This window comes from Stegostoma tigrinum, chromosome 2 (assembly GCF_030684315.1).
Source record: "Stegostoma tigrinum isolate sSteTig4 chromosome 2, sSteTig4.hap1, whole genome shotgun sequence".
Taxonomy (NCBI): domain Eukaryota; kingdom Metazoa; phylum Chordata; class Chondrichthyes; order Orectolobiformes; family Stegostomatidae; genus Stegostoma; species Stegostoma tigrinum.
This window is the reverse complement of record NC_081355.1, coordinates 148,890,676-148,908,212: the sequence shown is the minus strand read 5'-3', so window position 1 is coordinate 148,908,212 and position 17,537 is coordinate 148,890,676. Positions and strand designations below refer to the sequence as shown.

The 17,537-nt window shown below is 44.2% G+C and overlaps 1 protein-coding gene across 8 annotated transcripts in view; it reads right to left on the bottom strand.

Annotated features, from left to right (window-relative positions):
* scn5lab (sodium channel, voltage gated, type V-like, alpha b) overlaps positions 1 to 17,537 on the bottom strand; it is a 432,064-nt gene that overhangs the window by 21,513 nt on the left and 393,014 nt on the right. For all 8 annotated transcript variants that reach the window (XM_059640055.1, XM_059640086.1, XM_059640082.1 and 5 more), the window contains 2 exons: positions 4,315 to 4,368; positions 880 to 1,017 (listed from right to left, as the gene is read on the bottom strand). In XM_059640055.1, the coding sequence (XP_059496038.1) occupies positions 880 to 1,017; positions 4,315 to 4,368 (192 nt within the window). The remainder of the gene's footprint in view (positions 1 to 879; positions 1,018 to 4,314; positions 4,369 to 17,537) is intronic.

The following is a 17,537-nucleotide window of genomic DNA, read 5'->3' as shown; positions in this document are numbered from 1 at the left end:
TGCAGCGGTTCAAGAAGGCAGCTCACCACCACCTTCCCAAGGGCAACTAGGGACGGGTAATAAATGCTGGGCCCAGCCAGTGATGCCCACATCCCATAGAAAAAATAAAAATTGAAAAAAGACAGCCTTATATCCATTGACTCCTGCTGCTTTGGGAAAGCAGCCAACATAATCAAAGATCCCTCCCACCCTGGTTATACTCTCTCTTCCATCCTCTTCTGTTGGGCAGTAGATATAAAAGTTTGAAAACACATAGAAACAGATTCAAGAACAGTTTCTTCCCTGCTGTTATCAGAATTTTGAATGGACCTCTCAAATGTTAATGTTGATCTCTCTCTGCACCTTCGCTGAGGCTGTAATACTGTACTCTGCACTCTGTTCTGCTACCCTGATACACTTTGTATGGTACTATCTACCTGTATGGCATGCAAAACAATATTTTTCACTGAATCTCAGTGCATGTGATAACAATAACTCAACCAAATTGAATCATCCTCTGATGAAGGGTCTAGGCCCGAAATGTCAGCTTTTGTGCTCCTGAGATGCTGCTTGGCCTGCTGTGTTCATCCAGCTTCACACTTTATTATCTTGAATCATCCTAGTGCACCTTAACCAGCTTAACCACAGTTCAGCACTGGTTATCTTAGGGCTTCACTAAACAGAGCAGGGTTCTGGTCAGCTGGTGTCCAATCACATTGACATGGCTGAACAGTTTGTGCACATGCAGAAAGGTACGTAGACCACACTGGGGACTTTGAAGCTTAAGCATACTTATTTGCAGCTGGGCTTTAAGAGTTTGAAGCACAGAGGTAGTTTTGTCAAGATTAGAACATCGCACTAACCAGGTACAAATCATTTCGCAAGTGTCTTGGTACTTATCTTTTTCTTCTGTTGGTTGAAGTTATCGATGATGACACCAATGAAGAGATTCAAGGTGAAGAAAGAGCCGAATATGATGAAGATTACAAAGTACACATACATGTACGCGTTGGTCTCATAATCAGGTTGCTCACCAATCTGCGAAAACAACACAGTCAAGAATCTGGGCCAAAGAAGCTGAATGCAAACTTGAGAAACAGCCTTCAATTCAGCACAACATTTAAATTCAACAACTTCCGATCACTCCCAGTTCTTTGTCTGAACTGTTTCACTTGACACTTAAACCTCCCAACATCTTGTGATTCTTTCCTTGTCCCATTTGCAGACAACCCCCTCAAACCTCCTTCAGCCTGACACCATCATCCCCTTTGTTTTACTTTCCCTTCTGTCTTCCATCCTATCACACACACTTTCCTGTTTTCTGGCTTTTCCCATGTTCCCAACGAAGGGTGGTGGGCTGGGACCTGATTCTACTGGACCAGTCAGACGCCTCAGTAATGCCACTGGGAGGGTAATGTCACTCGACGAAGGGGATATGCTCTGAAAACTTGTGAGCTCAAATAAATCTGTTAGACTATAACCTGGTGTTGTGTCACTGCTGACTAGGGGAGGTGGGTGCTGCTGAGTTAGGCAGGAGACATTGTAGTTCAGACAGAGAACAATATGGCAAGGCAGGAATGCCAGGGTCAAAGCAGAAAATCCTTTGGGGAATCTTTAGGGACTCGGGGGCTGCCTTCCCTGCTTATGGTCCCCTATTTTGGGCTACAAAACACCTGGCTTGAATATTTCCCAATGCATTAAACTGGCAGTATGGTCTGTTGCTTAGTGGTGGTTTGGTGGTTAATATTGTTTAATAACTGTTTGGGAACATTACTCTAATTGAACCCATCTTTTCACCTCGCTGAGGGCTACACAGTGGGATTTGTGAGACAGCCAAATTTCACATTACGATATCCCACAAATGCAATGCGATAATAAGATCATTTGTTTTACTGATGCTGGTTGAGGGATACATATTGTCCTAATTACGGGAAAGAACATGGAAACTCACAATAGAATTGGTGCCATTGGATCTCAGATAGAATCTTGGTTGAGCATTTTATCGGACCACTGGGGATTCCAACTTTGCAGCATTCCCTCGGTACTACACTGCAGTATCAGCTTGGATTTGGTGGGCTGGAGGGTGAGTTGAACACACAGCTGATAGTATACAGAACAAAGCTGTGGAGTTAGCCTCACAATACATTTATGTGGAAAATTTTCCAATTTTGGTGTTGAGTGCATTCCTGGTTTAACTTGCTCCCCTAATGGTGGCCATGCTTTCAGGGGGCCGTGGCTCCAGAGTTCTCTCCACAAAACACTGTGTGTCTCTATTCCCCATTACAGCACCCCATAATTCCTTGAGTCTGCTTTTGGTCATCTGGCCTAATATCTCCCTTTATGGCTTAGTGTCACATTTCCCTTAATAAAGTGTCTCCATGCATCTTAGGATGCTTTTCAGTATTAAAGGCACCATATAAATGCAAATTGTTGTTGTCTTGACCATGGCAGTGATGCCAAAGGGTGATGGGAGATAAGATCATCCTCAGGGGAGGTGGGGAGGGTTGAATCGTCAATGCTTTTTCCAGTCTATCCAACTCTCACCTCCTCACACAATGGTGTCGAAGGACAAGAACAAAGAAAATTAGAGCACTGGAATGGGTCCTTCGGCCCTCCAAGCCTGCACCAACATGCTGCCTGTCCCCTTACTCTTCTGTGGACCATATCCCTCTATTCCCATCTTATTTGTGTATTTGTCAAGACGCCCTTTAAAAGTCACTATTGTATCTAAACATCATTGGCAGGTCTGAGGGTGCCGGGAGTTCACTGTGGGACTTGCAGTTCACTGATGCTGCCATGGAACAGGCCATTTGCTGCTGGAGGGGCCATTGGATCATGGAGGGCCCATAAACGGACTGGGTTGCCTTTGTGGTCCCATCCACACTACAGCACAATGTACACGCCCACCCAATCCCCACTTCCAGTAGCTGGTCACCTGGAGGCAGGAAGGTACCCTTAGCTGATATGGCTCTTTGAGGCTCTGGTCAACCAAGTGGCAACTCTACTGGCTTTCCCACTGCTGTCCAAATGGCCCAATGGTGGGAACACAATGGGTATTCCCCACATGCCCTCCCATTCAATTTTGACGAACTTATCATCTCCTAGCCCACCATCCGGTCCAGTAAAATTCTGGCCTTTTTAGCTCTCTGTGTCATTCTGTTTAACCCTCATACCTTCCAAGCTGTCTATGGGGCATGCCTCATCGCTTCCGTGTGACTGACTGGAAACTGAGCACTTTGTGATATTGCTGTGTGACGTGGGGAGGCGATGGCCTAGTGGTATTATCACTGGACTGTTAACCCAGAGACCCAGATAACGTCCTGGGGACCCGGGTGCAAATCCTGACATGGCAGATGGTTAAAATTTAAATTCAATTAAAAAATCTGGAATTAAGTGTCTAATGGTGACCATGAATCTCATTGCTAATTGTTGGAAAAACCCATCTGTCCTTTAGGGAAGGAAACTGCCATCCTTACCTGGCCTGGCCTACATGTGACTCCAAACCCATAGCAATGTGGTTGACTCCTAAATGCCCTCTGGGCAATTAGAGATGGGCAATAAATGTTGATCTAGCCAGTGACACCCTCCTCCTTGAATGAATAAGGGAAAAAAAAGTCCTGGCAGAAATGCAAGGTCTTAAGAGTGGGGGACTCCATTACTAGGGGTCATGAGCGCAAAGTGAGAGGAGGAAAGTTTAGGGGAGATATGTGTGGAAAGTTCTTTACACAGAGGGTGGTGGGCGCCTGGAACGCGTTGCCAGCGGAGGTGATAGACGCAGACACGTTAGCGTCCTTTAAGATATATTTGGACAGGTACATGGATGGGCAGGGAGCAAATGGACACAGGCCGTTAGAAAATAGATGACAGGTTAGACAGAGGATCTTGATCGGCGCAGGCTTGGAGGGCCGAAGGGCCTGTTCCTGTGCTGTAGGTTTCTTTGTTCTTCAGGATTAGCTTATCGGGATGATGGCATTGCGCAGATTTGCACTGTTTTGGACCTGCTGTATCGAAACCAGAGGGTGGAACAGAATGAAGTTCTTGCTGCTAATAGCCAAAAAAAAGTTCCTGACCTATTGCTGGATAAACTGTTGAACGGGTCGCTGGGAGGTCATGAAAGCCAGCATTGTCAGTGCAGTGCTGAGGGAATGCAGTCTGAATCACCTGCTCAAGCACGAGAGTCTAACCATATTCTCCAAAGCATCTGCAATGTTCGGGCATTACCAAGGAGTGGGAGAAGGTTGACCCTTGTTCCTTCCCTGTCCCTTCCAAAGTGTGATGCCACCCACTGTATAGTTTGAACCTGGAATGTAATGGGATGCGATATACTTTTCTTACATTTCGGGAATCAACGGCAGCATACATAATGTTCGTCCAGCCCTTAAACGTTGCCTAGAAAAGAAGAGAAAAAGCATTTAAAGATGGGAGTTACTTTGCCATCCTGTAGCTCTAAATCTCGGGCTTTTGGAATATTCCACCAACTTGCAGGGTCCAGCGAAAAGCCCCGGTCCTCCAGGAATGAAGGATTCAGTGTGGGGAAAAAATAGGAACATCCACTTTGTCCTCAAGAAGGACAGGTCAATATCTTTTCCAGTATGTGAGATGATGGAATCTAGAATGGGAATTCTCAAATTTAATGGTTTCTGTACTCAGTTTCCCACACAGTGGCTGACCTCACCAATTCAAAGGTGAATGTAACCTCAGCTTTTCAATACTATCCCTCTAACAGTGAAAGTCCATGTTTAATTTGCTCAGTTTCATCACATTAAGCTGCATCACTAATTTCAACTATTGTCCTGCTGGATGTGATGCAGTCCCAAAACCAGTCCAACCTGTCTCTGCCTCCCTAACCGGTTCTTCCTCTCACCCATCCCTTCCTCCCACCCCAAGCCGCACCCCCAGCTACCTACTAACCTCATCCCACCTCCTTGACCTGTCCGTCTTCCCTGGACTGACCTATCCCCTCCCTACCTCCCCACCTACACCCTCTCCACCTATCTTCTTTACTCTCCATCTTCGGTCTGCTTCCCCCTCTCTCCCTATTTATTCCAGTTCCCTCCCCCCATCCCCCTCTCTGATGAAGGGTCTAGGCCCGAAACGTCAGCTTTTGTGCTCCTGAGATGCTGCTTGGCCTGCTGTGTTCATCCAGCCTCACATTTTATTATCTTGGAATCTCCAGCATCTGCAGTTCCCATTATCTCTGATACTATTTTGACCTTTTTTCTTGTTTGTTTTTTGGTCATACCCTTTCACACTATTAACGGTATTGTGCCCCAGACCTTCGAACGGCTATGAACTGCATTTTGAAACTATACTCCCAATCTACCAGTCCAAATGCTCTTTGTGCATTTTGTACAGTAGCGGTTTCAGCACTGATCCATGTGCAATACCGTTTCCAACCATTCACCAATTCAAGAGACTGCATTTAGCCTTGCTGTGTAATCTGCAGGCAGCTTGCTATCCATTCTATTTGGTGACCCTGACTTTACATACTATGAGCTTAGTCATGAGTCTACAATGCTGTACTTTGGTGAAGGAATTTGACAAATGCAAATATTTTTAAGCTATTATATTAACATTAACCTTGCCTACTGTTTCTGTTACATATTCAAAGAATTCAAACAGGACCTGCCTTTTGAAATCTGTGTTGAATATTCTTTGTTATGTTTCTTTTTGTTTGCACCTATCTTATGGAAACTAACTGCTTCATTGTTCCCTGAATTAGTTCTATCTTTGGCGGTGAGTGGTGAAAGAACCCAGCACTTGGCTTTCAATTTGTTGGAAGCTATTTTTTGTAAACTGTTGAATGGAAGCTTGCTCTAATCTAGCATCTGATCAAGCACAGCACCCTCTACACAATAAATATCGCTTCGTTACCGGGAAAGATTGAAATTTTCACACTGAGACAATGTGGGATCTAAACGAGGAGCCATCAGGCAGATTTTAGTCATGTTCGGAAAGCAGATCAAAGTTAGGAAAGGCCCAAAAAAATTGGGAGAGAGGGAGAGAAGAGACTGATTAAAATAATGTAAAAGCAAGTTTAGAAAGTTTCCAACATGAACATTGGTCGTTAAGGCTCCAGGCTAGTAAAATTAAACTTCGAGAAGAACAAAATTTGTGTGTCAGCCATTATCAGTTATTATACAGTTAAGAATTCACTCACTCTCGAAAGTGCCAGTCTGAATTTTAAAGGAAAGTTAATAATTATGTGATTTCAGTCCCAAGTCTATCGCTGAGGTCTATCAATATTAAGCCTGTTCAGTACCAGGTCTCTACCAACAGTACACCCAGTGGTGGAATGGTGTGTCTGATGGAAACTGCTGGGTATTTGGGTTAATGTACACGTGCAGACTCACAAAACTGCACTCGGATTTCATGTTAAAGTAAAGGCAAATATTATTAGTAACAAGTGTTCACAGCAATTCAGAAAGGATTTACAAGGATGTTGGAAGGTTTGAGCTATGGGGAAAGGCTGAATAGACTGGGGCTATTTTCCCTGAAGCGTCAGAGGCTGAGGGGTGACCTTATAGAGGTTTATAAAATCATGACAGGCAAGGATAGGTTAAGTAACTAGAGGGCATAGGTTTAAGGTGAGAGGGGAAAGATTTAAAAGGGACCTAAGGGGCAACATTTTCATGCAGAGGGTGGTGTGTGTATGGAATGAGCTGCCAGAGGATGGTACAATTACAACATCTAAAAGACATCTGGATGGGTACAGGAATACAAAGGGTTTAGAGGGCCAAATGCTGATTTATCTAATAAAAACTGGTTGGTATTGAAGAGTTGGACGGAAGGATCTGTTTTCATGCTGTACATCTCTATGACTTGCATGTTTTAGTACTTTGTGATCTACTTAGGTAAAGTGAGGGGGATTCTCATAGAAACCTATAAGATTCTAACAGGATTAGACAGAACAAATGCAGAAAGGATGCTCCCGATGACCAGGGAGTCCTGAGCTAAGGGCCACAGTTTAAGGTTGCAGGATAGATCATATAGGACTGAGCCGAGGAGAAATGTCCGCACCCAGAGAGTGGTGGCCCTGTGGAACTCTCTGCTGCTGAAAGTGGAAGAGCTGAAATCATTGAATGTTTTCAGGAGAGACAGATATTGTTCTTAGATCTAAAAGGGTCAAAGGGGAAAAAGTCGGAACAGTTGGATGATTGGTCATGATTGCATTGAAAGAAGGAGCGGGCTTGCAGGGCCAAGTGGCCTTTTCCTGATCCTATTTTCTTCACTTATTTCCCACGGTGAGTAATGGCATTCTAGAAACCTGAATAATGAAACTATCTACTGATGCAGTGTTTACTTTGGGGCAACAAAGTGAAGCCTGAATAGATTAGTAATACAGCACTACCCCTGAAAGATTGGGTTAATGTAGTTCTGATTTCGATTAAACACTACAGTTCAGCCGGCAAATTGGCTCATTCACAGCACTGGCCCTTTAATCCTCCTCGCTGAACAATTCCTTACTTACCATTGCACAGTGTACATTCATATACATTTGTAAGTGGTATTTTCTGGATCTCTGGGTGAACATTAGTCATTCCTTGCCTAATTGCCTTTAAGAAGTCGACAGTGAGCTACCTTCTTTCATTGGCACGGTGGCTCAGTGGTTAACACTGCATCCTCACAGCGCCAGGGACCCCGATTCAGTTCCAGTCTCGGGTAACTGTCTGTGTGGAGTTTGTACATTCTTCCCGTGTCTGCGTGGGTTTCCTCCCACAGTCCAAAGATGTGCAGGCTAGGTGGATCGGCCATGCTAAATTGCCCGTAGTGTTCAGGGGTGTGTAGGTTATAGGGGGATGGGTCTGGGTGGGATGCTCCAAGGGGCAGTGTGGGCTTGTTGGGCCGAAGGGCCTGTTTCCACACTGTAGGGAATCTAATCCATCGGGACACGTAAGAGTGCTGCTGGGAAAGGAGTGCCACCATTTCAACCAACAAATGGTGAAGAAGTGTGATACAATTCCAAGTCAGGAAGGTGAGTAACTTGGAGGGGAACTTTCAACTGGTGGGAGTTTCCATTTATCTGTAACCCTTGTCTCTCTGGACTGAAGGGAGCATAAGTTTGTCTGAAGAGCCTTGGTGATGGTGTACGCTGCTGCTACTGTGTGCGCGGTGGGGAGGTGATGAATGTTGAAGGTGTTGAACGTGGTGCCAATAAAATGGGGGCTGATTTGTCTTGGATGGTGACTAGTTTGTTGAGTGCTGTTGGAGCTGCACCCATCCAGGGAAGTGGGGGGTATTCCATCACATTGCTGACTGGCGCATCGTGGATAGTTTCAGGCAGTCAGAGGTGAAGAAAGATCACTGGACCTGAAACAGTAACTTTGATTTTTCTCCAATGATTCTACCAGACATGTTGGGATTTTCCAGCAATTTCGATTTTCATTCCAGATTTCCAACCTCCTCAGTTCTTTTGAGTTTGAGTCAGATGTCAGTGAGTTGCCGTAGGATTCCTAGGCTTTGAACTGCTCTTGTTGCCACAATAATTATATGGATAGTCCAGTTCAGTTTCTGGTCAATGGCAGCCCTCAGGGTGTTGACAGTGGGGAATTCAGTGAACATAATGCCATTGAATGTCAAAGATGATAGTTCCCACTTATTAAAGAAGATCATTGCCCGGCATTTGTGTGGCCTGACTGTTAATTGCCACTGTTCAGCCAAGCCTGGATATTGTCCAGGTCTTGCTACATAAGGGCACAGGCTGTTTCACTCTCGGAAAAGTTGAAAATAGAAGCATAGAGCTGTACAGAATGGAAACAGACCCTTCGGTCCAACTCGTCCATGCCTACCAGATATTCTAAATTACATAGATAGTAAGAACTGCCGATACTGGAGTCTGAGATAGCAAGGCATCGAGCTGGATGAACACAGCAAGCCAGGCAGCATCAGAGGAGCAGGAAGGCTGGTGTTTCGGGGCTGGGGTCCAGACCTGAAATGTTAGCTTTCACGCTCCTCTGATGCTGGCCGGCCTTCAGTGTTCATCCAGCTCTGCACCTTATTATCTTCTAAATTACTCTGTTCTCATTTGCCAGCATTTGGTCCATTTCACTCTAAGCCCTTCCTATTCATATTCCTATCCAGATGCCTCTTAAATGTTGTAATTGTACCAGCCTCCACCACTTCCTCTGGCAGCTCATTCCACATACACAAGACCCTCTGCATGAAAATGTTGCCCCTCAGGTCCCTTTTGTATCTTTCTCCTCTCACTTTAAACTGTGCTGTCTAGTTTTGGCCTCCCCTACCCTGAGAAAAAGAGAAGGCTATTCATTCTATCCATGCCCGTCGTAACTTTATAAGCCTCTCTAAGATCATCCCTCAGCCTCCAACACTCCAGGGAAAATAGCCCCAGCCTATCCAGCCTCTCCCCATAGCTCGAACCCTCTACAGAGTTATAGAGATATACAGCATGGAAATAGACCCTTTGATCCAACGAATCCATGCTGAACATAATCCGAAACTATACTTGTCGCACCAGCCCGCTCCTAGCCCTTATCCCTAAAAAAAAATCCCTATTCATGTATCCTTCCAAATATGTTTTAAATGTTGTAATTGTAGCTGGATCCACCTCTTCATCAAGAGGTTCATCCTACAGGTGAACCACCCTCTCTAAAAAAATTGCCTCTTATGTTGTTTTTAAATCTGTCTCCTCTCACCTTAAATAGTCTTGAAATTCCCTATCTTAGTAAAAAGCCAATTATCATCAATTCTATCAGAGATAATAGGAACTGCAGGTGCTGGAGGATCCGAGATAACAAGGTGTGGAGCTGGATGGACACAACAGGCCAAGCAGCATCTTGGGAGCAGGAAAGCTGATGTTTTGGCCCTAGACCCTTCCATTCATAACATTGAGACCCTTCAGAATCCTAAGAAGCTGCTTGGCCTGCTGTGTTCATCCAGCTCCACACCTTGTTATTACCATCAACTCTACCTCTATCTCTTATTATTTTATAACCTTCTATCAGGTCACCTCCCAACCTCCTACACTCCAGTGAAAAAAGTCCCAGCCTATCCAGCCTTTCCTTATTACTCAAACCTTCCATACCCAGCACATTCTGGTAAATATCTCCAGTTTAATAATATCCTCCCTATAACCTGGTGATCAGAACTGGACACAGCACTCCAGAAGAGGCCTCACCAATGTCCTGTACAAGCTCAACGTAACATCCCAACTCCTATACCCAAAGAACTGAGCAATGAAGTCGGGTGTGCCAAATGCCTTTTTAACTGCCCTGTTAAATGTGAGGCAAACTTTCAAGAATTATGTACCTGTACCCGTGAGTCCCTCTATTCTACAACACTACCCAAGGCCCTACCATTAATTGTATAGACCCCACCATTATTTCTTGTACCAAAATGCAATACCTCACATTTATCCAGACTGAACTCTACCTGCCATTTTTCAGCCCATTGACCCATTTGACCAAGATCCATTTGTAATCTTAGAAAATGTTCTTGACCGTCTACAATGGCACCAATTTTGGTGTCATCCACAAAATTACTAACCATGCCTTCTATATTTTCATCCAAATCATTTATATAAATGACAAACAAAAGAGGGCCCAGAACTGAGCCCTGTGGAAAACCACTGGTCACAGGCCTCCAGTCCGAAAAGCAACCCTCCACCATCTCTACCTCCTGCCATTAGGCCAATTATGCATCCAATTTGCAAGTTCACCTTGAATCCTATGTGACCTAACTTTACTAATTAATTTAACATGCAGAACCTTGTCAAAGGCTTTACTAAAATCCAAATAAACTTCATCTACTGCTCTGCCTTCATCAAATGTTTTGGTAACTTGCTCAAAAAGCTCAATCAAGTTTGTGAGACATGACTTTCCTCACACAAAACAATACTGACTATCCCTAATCAAGTTTTGCCCCTCTATGTGTACATAAATCCTTTCTTTTATAATCACCTCCAACAATTTACCCACAACCAACCTCAGACTCACAGTCAATAGCTATTATCAGAGATAGCAGGAACTGCAGATGCTGGAGAATCTGAGATAACAAGGTGAAGAGCTGGATGAACACGGCAGGCTAAGCAGCATCAGAGCAGCAGGAAAGCTGATGTTTCGGGCAGTCAATAGTTCCCTGGTTTCTCCTTACAACATTTCTCAAATAAAGGTACAACATTAGCCACTCTCCAGTCATCAGGCACCTCACCTGTAGTTACAGAGGATGCAAATTTTTCTGTAAGGAATCTTGTCATGTCCTCCCTTGCTTCCCACACCATTCTGGGATACATTAGATCAGGTCCCCGAGATTTATCCATCTTTATACTCTCCAAGACTTCCTGAACTTCTCTTATGTAATGTGAACTGTTATTAAAACATTAAAGTTCATTGCTCTGAATTTTCTAGATGCTGTTTCTTCCTGTACAGTACAAAACTGATGTGAAATATTCATTTAGTAAATCTCCCATCTCCTGGGGTTCACCACAAAGATGACTTCCATGATCTTTAAGAGGCCCAGCCCTCTTGCTCGTTACTCTCTTACACAATGTATTTGTAGAATCTCTTTGGATTTTCTTTAATCTCATCTGCTAATGCTATTTCATATCCCTTTTTCACCTTCCTGATTTCTCTCTTAATAACACCCCTAAATGCTTTAAGCGATTCAATTGAAGCAAGCTGTCTATATCTAAAATAAGATTACCTCTTATTCTTGACTAGAACCTCAATATCTTTATTCCTCCATTGTTCCTTAAACCTATCAGCCTACCCTTCACTCAACAGGAACAAAATGCCTCTGAGGTCTCGTCATCACACTCTTAAACACCTCCCACTTGTCAGATGTCCTTTTACCTGTGAACAGCCTGCTCCAATCAACTTTTGAAAATTCTTGTCTCATACCGTTAATATCTGCCTTACACCAATTAAAAGCTTTAACTTTTATGGAAGGTTTATCCATTTCCATAATCACTTTGAAATAGAATTATGATTGCTAGATCCAAAGAGTTCCCCCACTTTTACTGCAGTCATCTGCCCTGCCTTATTGCCCAAGAGGAGGTCCACATACTGATAAAGAAAAATTTCTTGAGCACATTTGACAAATTCTTCGCCATACAAACCTCTAACACTATGGTTGTCCCAGTTAATGTTCGGAAAATCCTCCATTATTACAACCTTATTATGCTTACATATATCTGAGCTCTCCCAACATATTTGCTTCTCACTTTCTCTCTTACTATACCGGGGCCTATAGTACAACCCCATCAGTGACCTTTCCTTTCTTATTTGCAATTTCTACCCATATATTCTCACGGGACGATTTTTCAGAAATATCTTTCCTAGTGACAGGAGTAATGTATTCATTAATCAAAAACACCAGTACCCCTCTTTTCTTGCCTACTTTTCTATCCTTCCCACAGCATCTAAAACCAGGAACACTGAGTTGCTGATTTTGTCCGTCTCTCCGCCAAGTTTCTGTAATAGCTATGTCTCGATTCCATGTCCATAAACCTGCCCTGAGTTCATCAGCCTTACCTGTAAGACCACTTGCATACTCTGATTCTCTCTTCATTTCTTTTCTAATTGATGTGGTCTCCTCACATTCAGAACCTACCCCGATCCTTCCTTTTGCATTGCTATTTAGAATTCCTCCACTCACCTTCTCTATCATATAAAGTCTCCCCTAATAGAATGAGCAAGTCTCCCTGCTAACTTATTTTAAATTTTTTTTCTTTTTTAACATTATTTTCTGTAAGAAATGAAGGATAGTTTATTTTATGTACAACATATAATTGAAACAACTCTTTTTTAGGCTTAATATTATCAAGGCCATATATAAGATGCAGAGTGAGATGGCTAGTCGATTTAGAAAAGTTATTACCCAGCAGGATCAATCAGATAGACGGATGACTGTCGGGAAAGGTAACAAGATAGTTCAAAAGTCTCCAGTAGCTGTTCCTTTCTCAAATAGATATTCAGTTTTTGGAACAGTTGAAGGGGATAGCGTCTTCAGGGAAAATGGAAGGGCCAGTCCTGTTATTGGAACGATTCTTACCATTAAACTCCATCTGCCACTCCTTGGCCTATTGGCCCATCTGATCAGGATCCTGTTGTACTCACTGTCCATTACACCTCTAATAATGCAAACTTACTAACCATACCTCCCATGTTCACATCCAAATAAATCATTTATGTAAATGACAAAAAGCAGTGGACCCAGCACCGATCCTTGTGGCACACCGCTGGTCATAGGCCTCCAGTCTGAAAAACTACCCTCCACCACCACCCTCTGACTTCTACTTTCAAACCAGTTCTGTGTTGGCCAGTTCTCCCTTTATTCTATGTGATCTAACCTTTCTAACCAGTCTATCATGAGGAACCTTGTCAAATGCCTTAGTGATGTCCATATAGATCATGTCCACACTCTGCCCTCTTCAATCCAAAAACTCAATTAAGTTAGTGAGACATTTCCCACACACAGAGCCATGTTGACTATCCCTAATCAATCCTTGCCTTTCCAAATACATGTAAATCCTGTCCCTCAGAATTCCCTCCGACAACTTGCCCACCACTGATGTCAGGCTCACCAGTCTATAGTTCCCTGGTTTTTCCTTACCATCCTTCTTGAATAGTGGCACCATGTTAGCCAATCTCCAGTCTTCTGGCACCTTACCTATGGCTATCCATGATACAGATATTTCAGCAAGGAGCCTAGCAATCACTTCCCTAGCTTCCCACGGCACTCTCGGGTACACCTGATCAGGTCCCGGGGAATTGTGCAATCCTTAGAAATCATCCTCACCTCTCAGATCTAATGACGGACAGAAAGTCATTGATGAAGCAGCCAAATAGTGGTTGCAGTGATGTATGGGACAGTGATGATTGATGTCCTGTAGCTGCACCTGTCTTCCTTTGTGCTAGGAATGACTCCAAGCAGTGGGGTGTTTTCCCTTCTGTATCCATTGACTCTGAATTTACTCTTTTAATGGGCTATTAAATGCCACATCCAATCAAATGCAGTCTTGCTGTCAAGGGCAGTTGCTCTCACCTCATCTTGACACTTCAGTTCTTTTATTCCTATTTGGACCAAGACAGTCGTGGGGCTGGAGGGGAGCAGCCCTGACAGAACCCAAACTTAAGCCAATGGTTAGTAGGCAACTGATCTACAAAGCAGAGTTGATAGCACTGTCAATGACACCTTTCCTCAGTTTACAGACGGTTGAAAGGAACAGACTGATGGGGTGTAAAGTGATAGAACTTAGAACAGTGTAGCATAGTACAGGCCCTTCATCCCACAATATCGTGCTGAACTTTTACCCTATTCCTAAGGTCTATCTAACCTCCACCCCTACCTTATACGATCATCCATATGCCTATCTAATAGCCGCTTAAATGCCCCTAATAAGGCCGACTCCACTCCCCTCTCCGGCAATGCATTCCACACTCTTACCACTCTCTGAGTAAAGAACCTACCTCTGATGTCTCCCCTATATCTACCTCCACTCACTTTAAAACTATCCCCCCTCGTGAAAGCTACCCCCACCCTATGAAAAAGTCTCTGGCTGTCTACTCTATCTATACCTCTGATCATTTTGTACACCTTGATCAAGTCACCTCTCATCCTTCGTCGTTCTAAAGAGAAAAGCCCTAGCTCTCTCACCCTTTCCTCGTAAGACCTTCCCTCCATTCCAGACAACATCCTGGTAAATCTCCTCTGCACCTTTTCTAACGCTTCCACATCTTCCCTGTTATGAGGCGACCAGAACTGGACACAATACTCCAGATGTGGCTGAATCAGTCTTTTGTATAGCTGGAGCATAACTTCACGGCTCTTGAACTCAGTCCCTCTATTAATGAAAGCTAACACACCATACGCCATGATCTGTAAACTTCTCATTGTCAGGAAGGACAGCTCTCATGCACAGGGAGGCACAACCCGAGTGCGTTTATAGTTTGGGAAATTTGGAGGCAGCGTGGGAAATCAATGCAGAGAGGAAGAGATACTTTTCTGAAGAAGGGTCCCAGCCAGAAGCATCAACTTTCCTGCTCCTCTGATGCTGCTTGGCCTGCTGTATTCCTCCAGCTCCACACTGTGTTATCGCTGGCTCCAGCATCTGCACTTCTTCCTATCTCTACGACTTGCTTTTGGTTGCCTTTTTGGCTCATAGATTGAAAAGTTCATTTTTTACAGGATAACTTGGAGCTCAGGATTGGGGTTCCATCACAAAAAGTGACATCATAGGAAAACCGTCAGTTCATTGTTCGGTAATGGTTGCTAATTTGGCTATTTTAGGTTGCTTTCAATTTGAATGTAAAAAGGAGAAATATGAACAGATTACAAACCAAAAGACCAGTAGCAGATCTTTAAGAAAAACAATGATGAAATAAGTAAATAAAGTAGAGATGACGGGTCAGGCTATATGTTGTATCTGTGTGATGTGGGATCTGGTGAGACCCCATTGTGGTTCACCGTGACCACATCCATAAGGGTCCAGATGTGAAACGTCAGCTTTCCTGCTCCTCTGATGCTGCCTGGCCTGCTGCATTCATCCAGCTGTACACCTTGTTCTAACAAGTGTTGTTTGCTTGAGGAACTCAGGCTCAGAATTGATAAACTGGAGACTGAAATTCAACCCCTTCAGCATATCATGGAGGGGATGCTGCATTTCAGGAGGCAATCACACGCTTTAGATTAACTATGTTAAATTCAGTCAGTGTTCAGGGACAGGAGGGTGTGACAATGCACGAGGTAGGTAGAGGTGTCCAGGAAGTAGTGCCAAAGGAGCCTCAGCCCTTAAGCTTGTCTAACAGTTTTGAGATTCTTGCTCTGTGTTTGGATGAGAGCAGGGGCGATAGGGCGGATGAGCAAATTGACTACCGCACCATGATACAGGGAGCCATTCAAGAGGGGGCACATTAATACAGTGGCTACAAGAGCAGGCCAGAGGCTGAGAATATTGCGGCGACTAACTCACCTCCTGACTCCCCAAAGCCTGCCCACCATCTTCAAGGCACAAGTCAGGAGTGTGATGGAATACTCCCCACTTGACTGGATGAGTGCAGCGCCAACAACACTCAAGAAGCTTGATACCATCCAGGACAAAGCAGCCGCTTGATTGGCACCACATCCATTTGCATCCACTCCCTCCACCATCAATACTCAATAGCAGCAGTGTGTACTATCTACACGATGCACTGCAGAAATGCATCAAAGAACCTCAGACAGCACCTTCCAAACCCACGACCACTTCCATCTAAAAGGACAAGAGCAGCAGATATATGGGAACACCATCACATCCAGGTTCCCCTCCAAGACACTCACCATCCTGACTTGGAAATATATCGCTGTTCCTTCACTGTTGCTGGGTCCAAATCCCAGAATTCCCTCCCTAATGGCATTCTGGGTCAACCCACAGCAGGAGGAATGCAGCAGTTCAAGAAGGCAGCTCATCATCACCTTCTCAAGGGCAACTAGGGACGAGCAATAAATACTGGACCATCCAGCGATGCCCATCAACGATGAATTTTAAAAAAAGAGTAATGTATTTGTAATTGGGGATCTACACTGTGTCTGTGGCCAGGATCGTGAGTTCTGAAGGCTGTATTTCCTGCCTGGCACTCAGGTTCAGGACATCTCATCTGGGCTGCTGAGGAACTTGGAGTGGGCAGGGGGAAAGATCCAGTTGTGGTCCATGCAGGATATCGGGAGAAAGGGGAAAGAAGCTCTGCTGAGGGAATATGGGCAGCTAGGGGTTAAATTAGAAAACAGAACCAAAAGGTAATAATCCCTGGCTTACTCTCTGATCCATGAGCTAATTGGCACAGGATCAATAAGATTAAAGAGGTAGACACGTGTCTCAAAGATTGTGTGGCAGAAACAGGTTGAATTCATGGGACATTGGCATCTGTACTGGGGAGGAGAGAGCTGTACTGAAGGGATGATCATGCTGGGACCAGAGTCCTAGAGAATCGCATGACTAGGGCTATGGATTGGATTGTAAACTAAATAGTCAGGGGCGCAGGGTTGTGAGTGATTTTACAATGTTGTATCACAATGACGTGTCTACAAGGGGATCAGGGTTGGGAACCAAATATCCAAGGATGCATGCCCTATTGAAAGGACAGGCTGATGGGCAGAGAGGTGCGGTGTTGTCTTGTCAGTAAGAAGTGAACTTCAATTGATAGCAAGAAATGTTATAGAGCTGGAAGGTATAGAATCTGTGTGGGTAGAGTTGAGGAACTGAAAAGGAGAAAAGATCCTGATGTGTCCCCTCTTGAATGGCTCCCTGTATCATGGTGCGGTAGTCAATTTGCTCATCTGCCCTATCGCCCCTGCTCTCATCCAAACACAGAGCAAGAATCTCAAATCTGTACAGGCCTTGTAGCAGTAGTCAGGCAGTGGGGAAAAAAAATAAATCGGGGATAGAAAATGCATGTAAGAAAGGCACTGTTACATTAATCATGGGATAACTTCAACATGCAAACGGACGGGAAAATTAGCGTGGTAGCAGATCCCAAGACTGTCAATGAGATAGTTTTCTGGGAGCAGCTTGTGGTGGAGCCCACGAGGGAACAGGCAATTCTGGATTTGGTGATGTACAATGA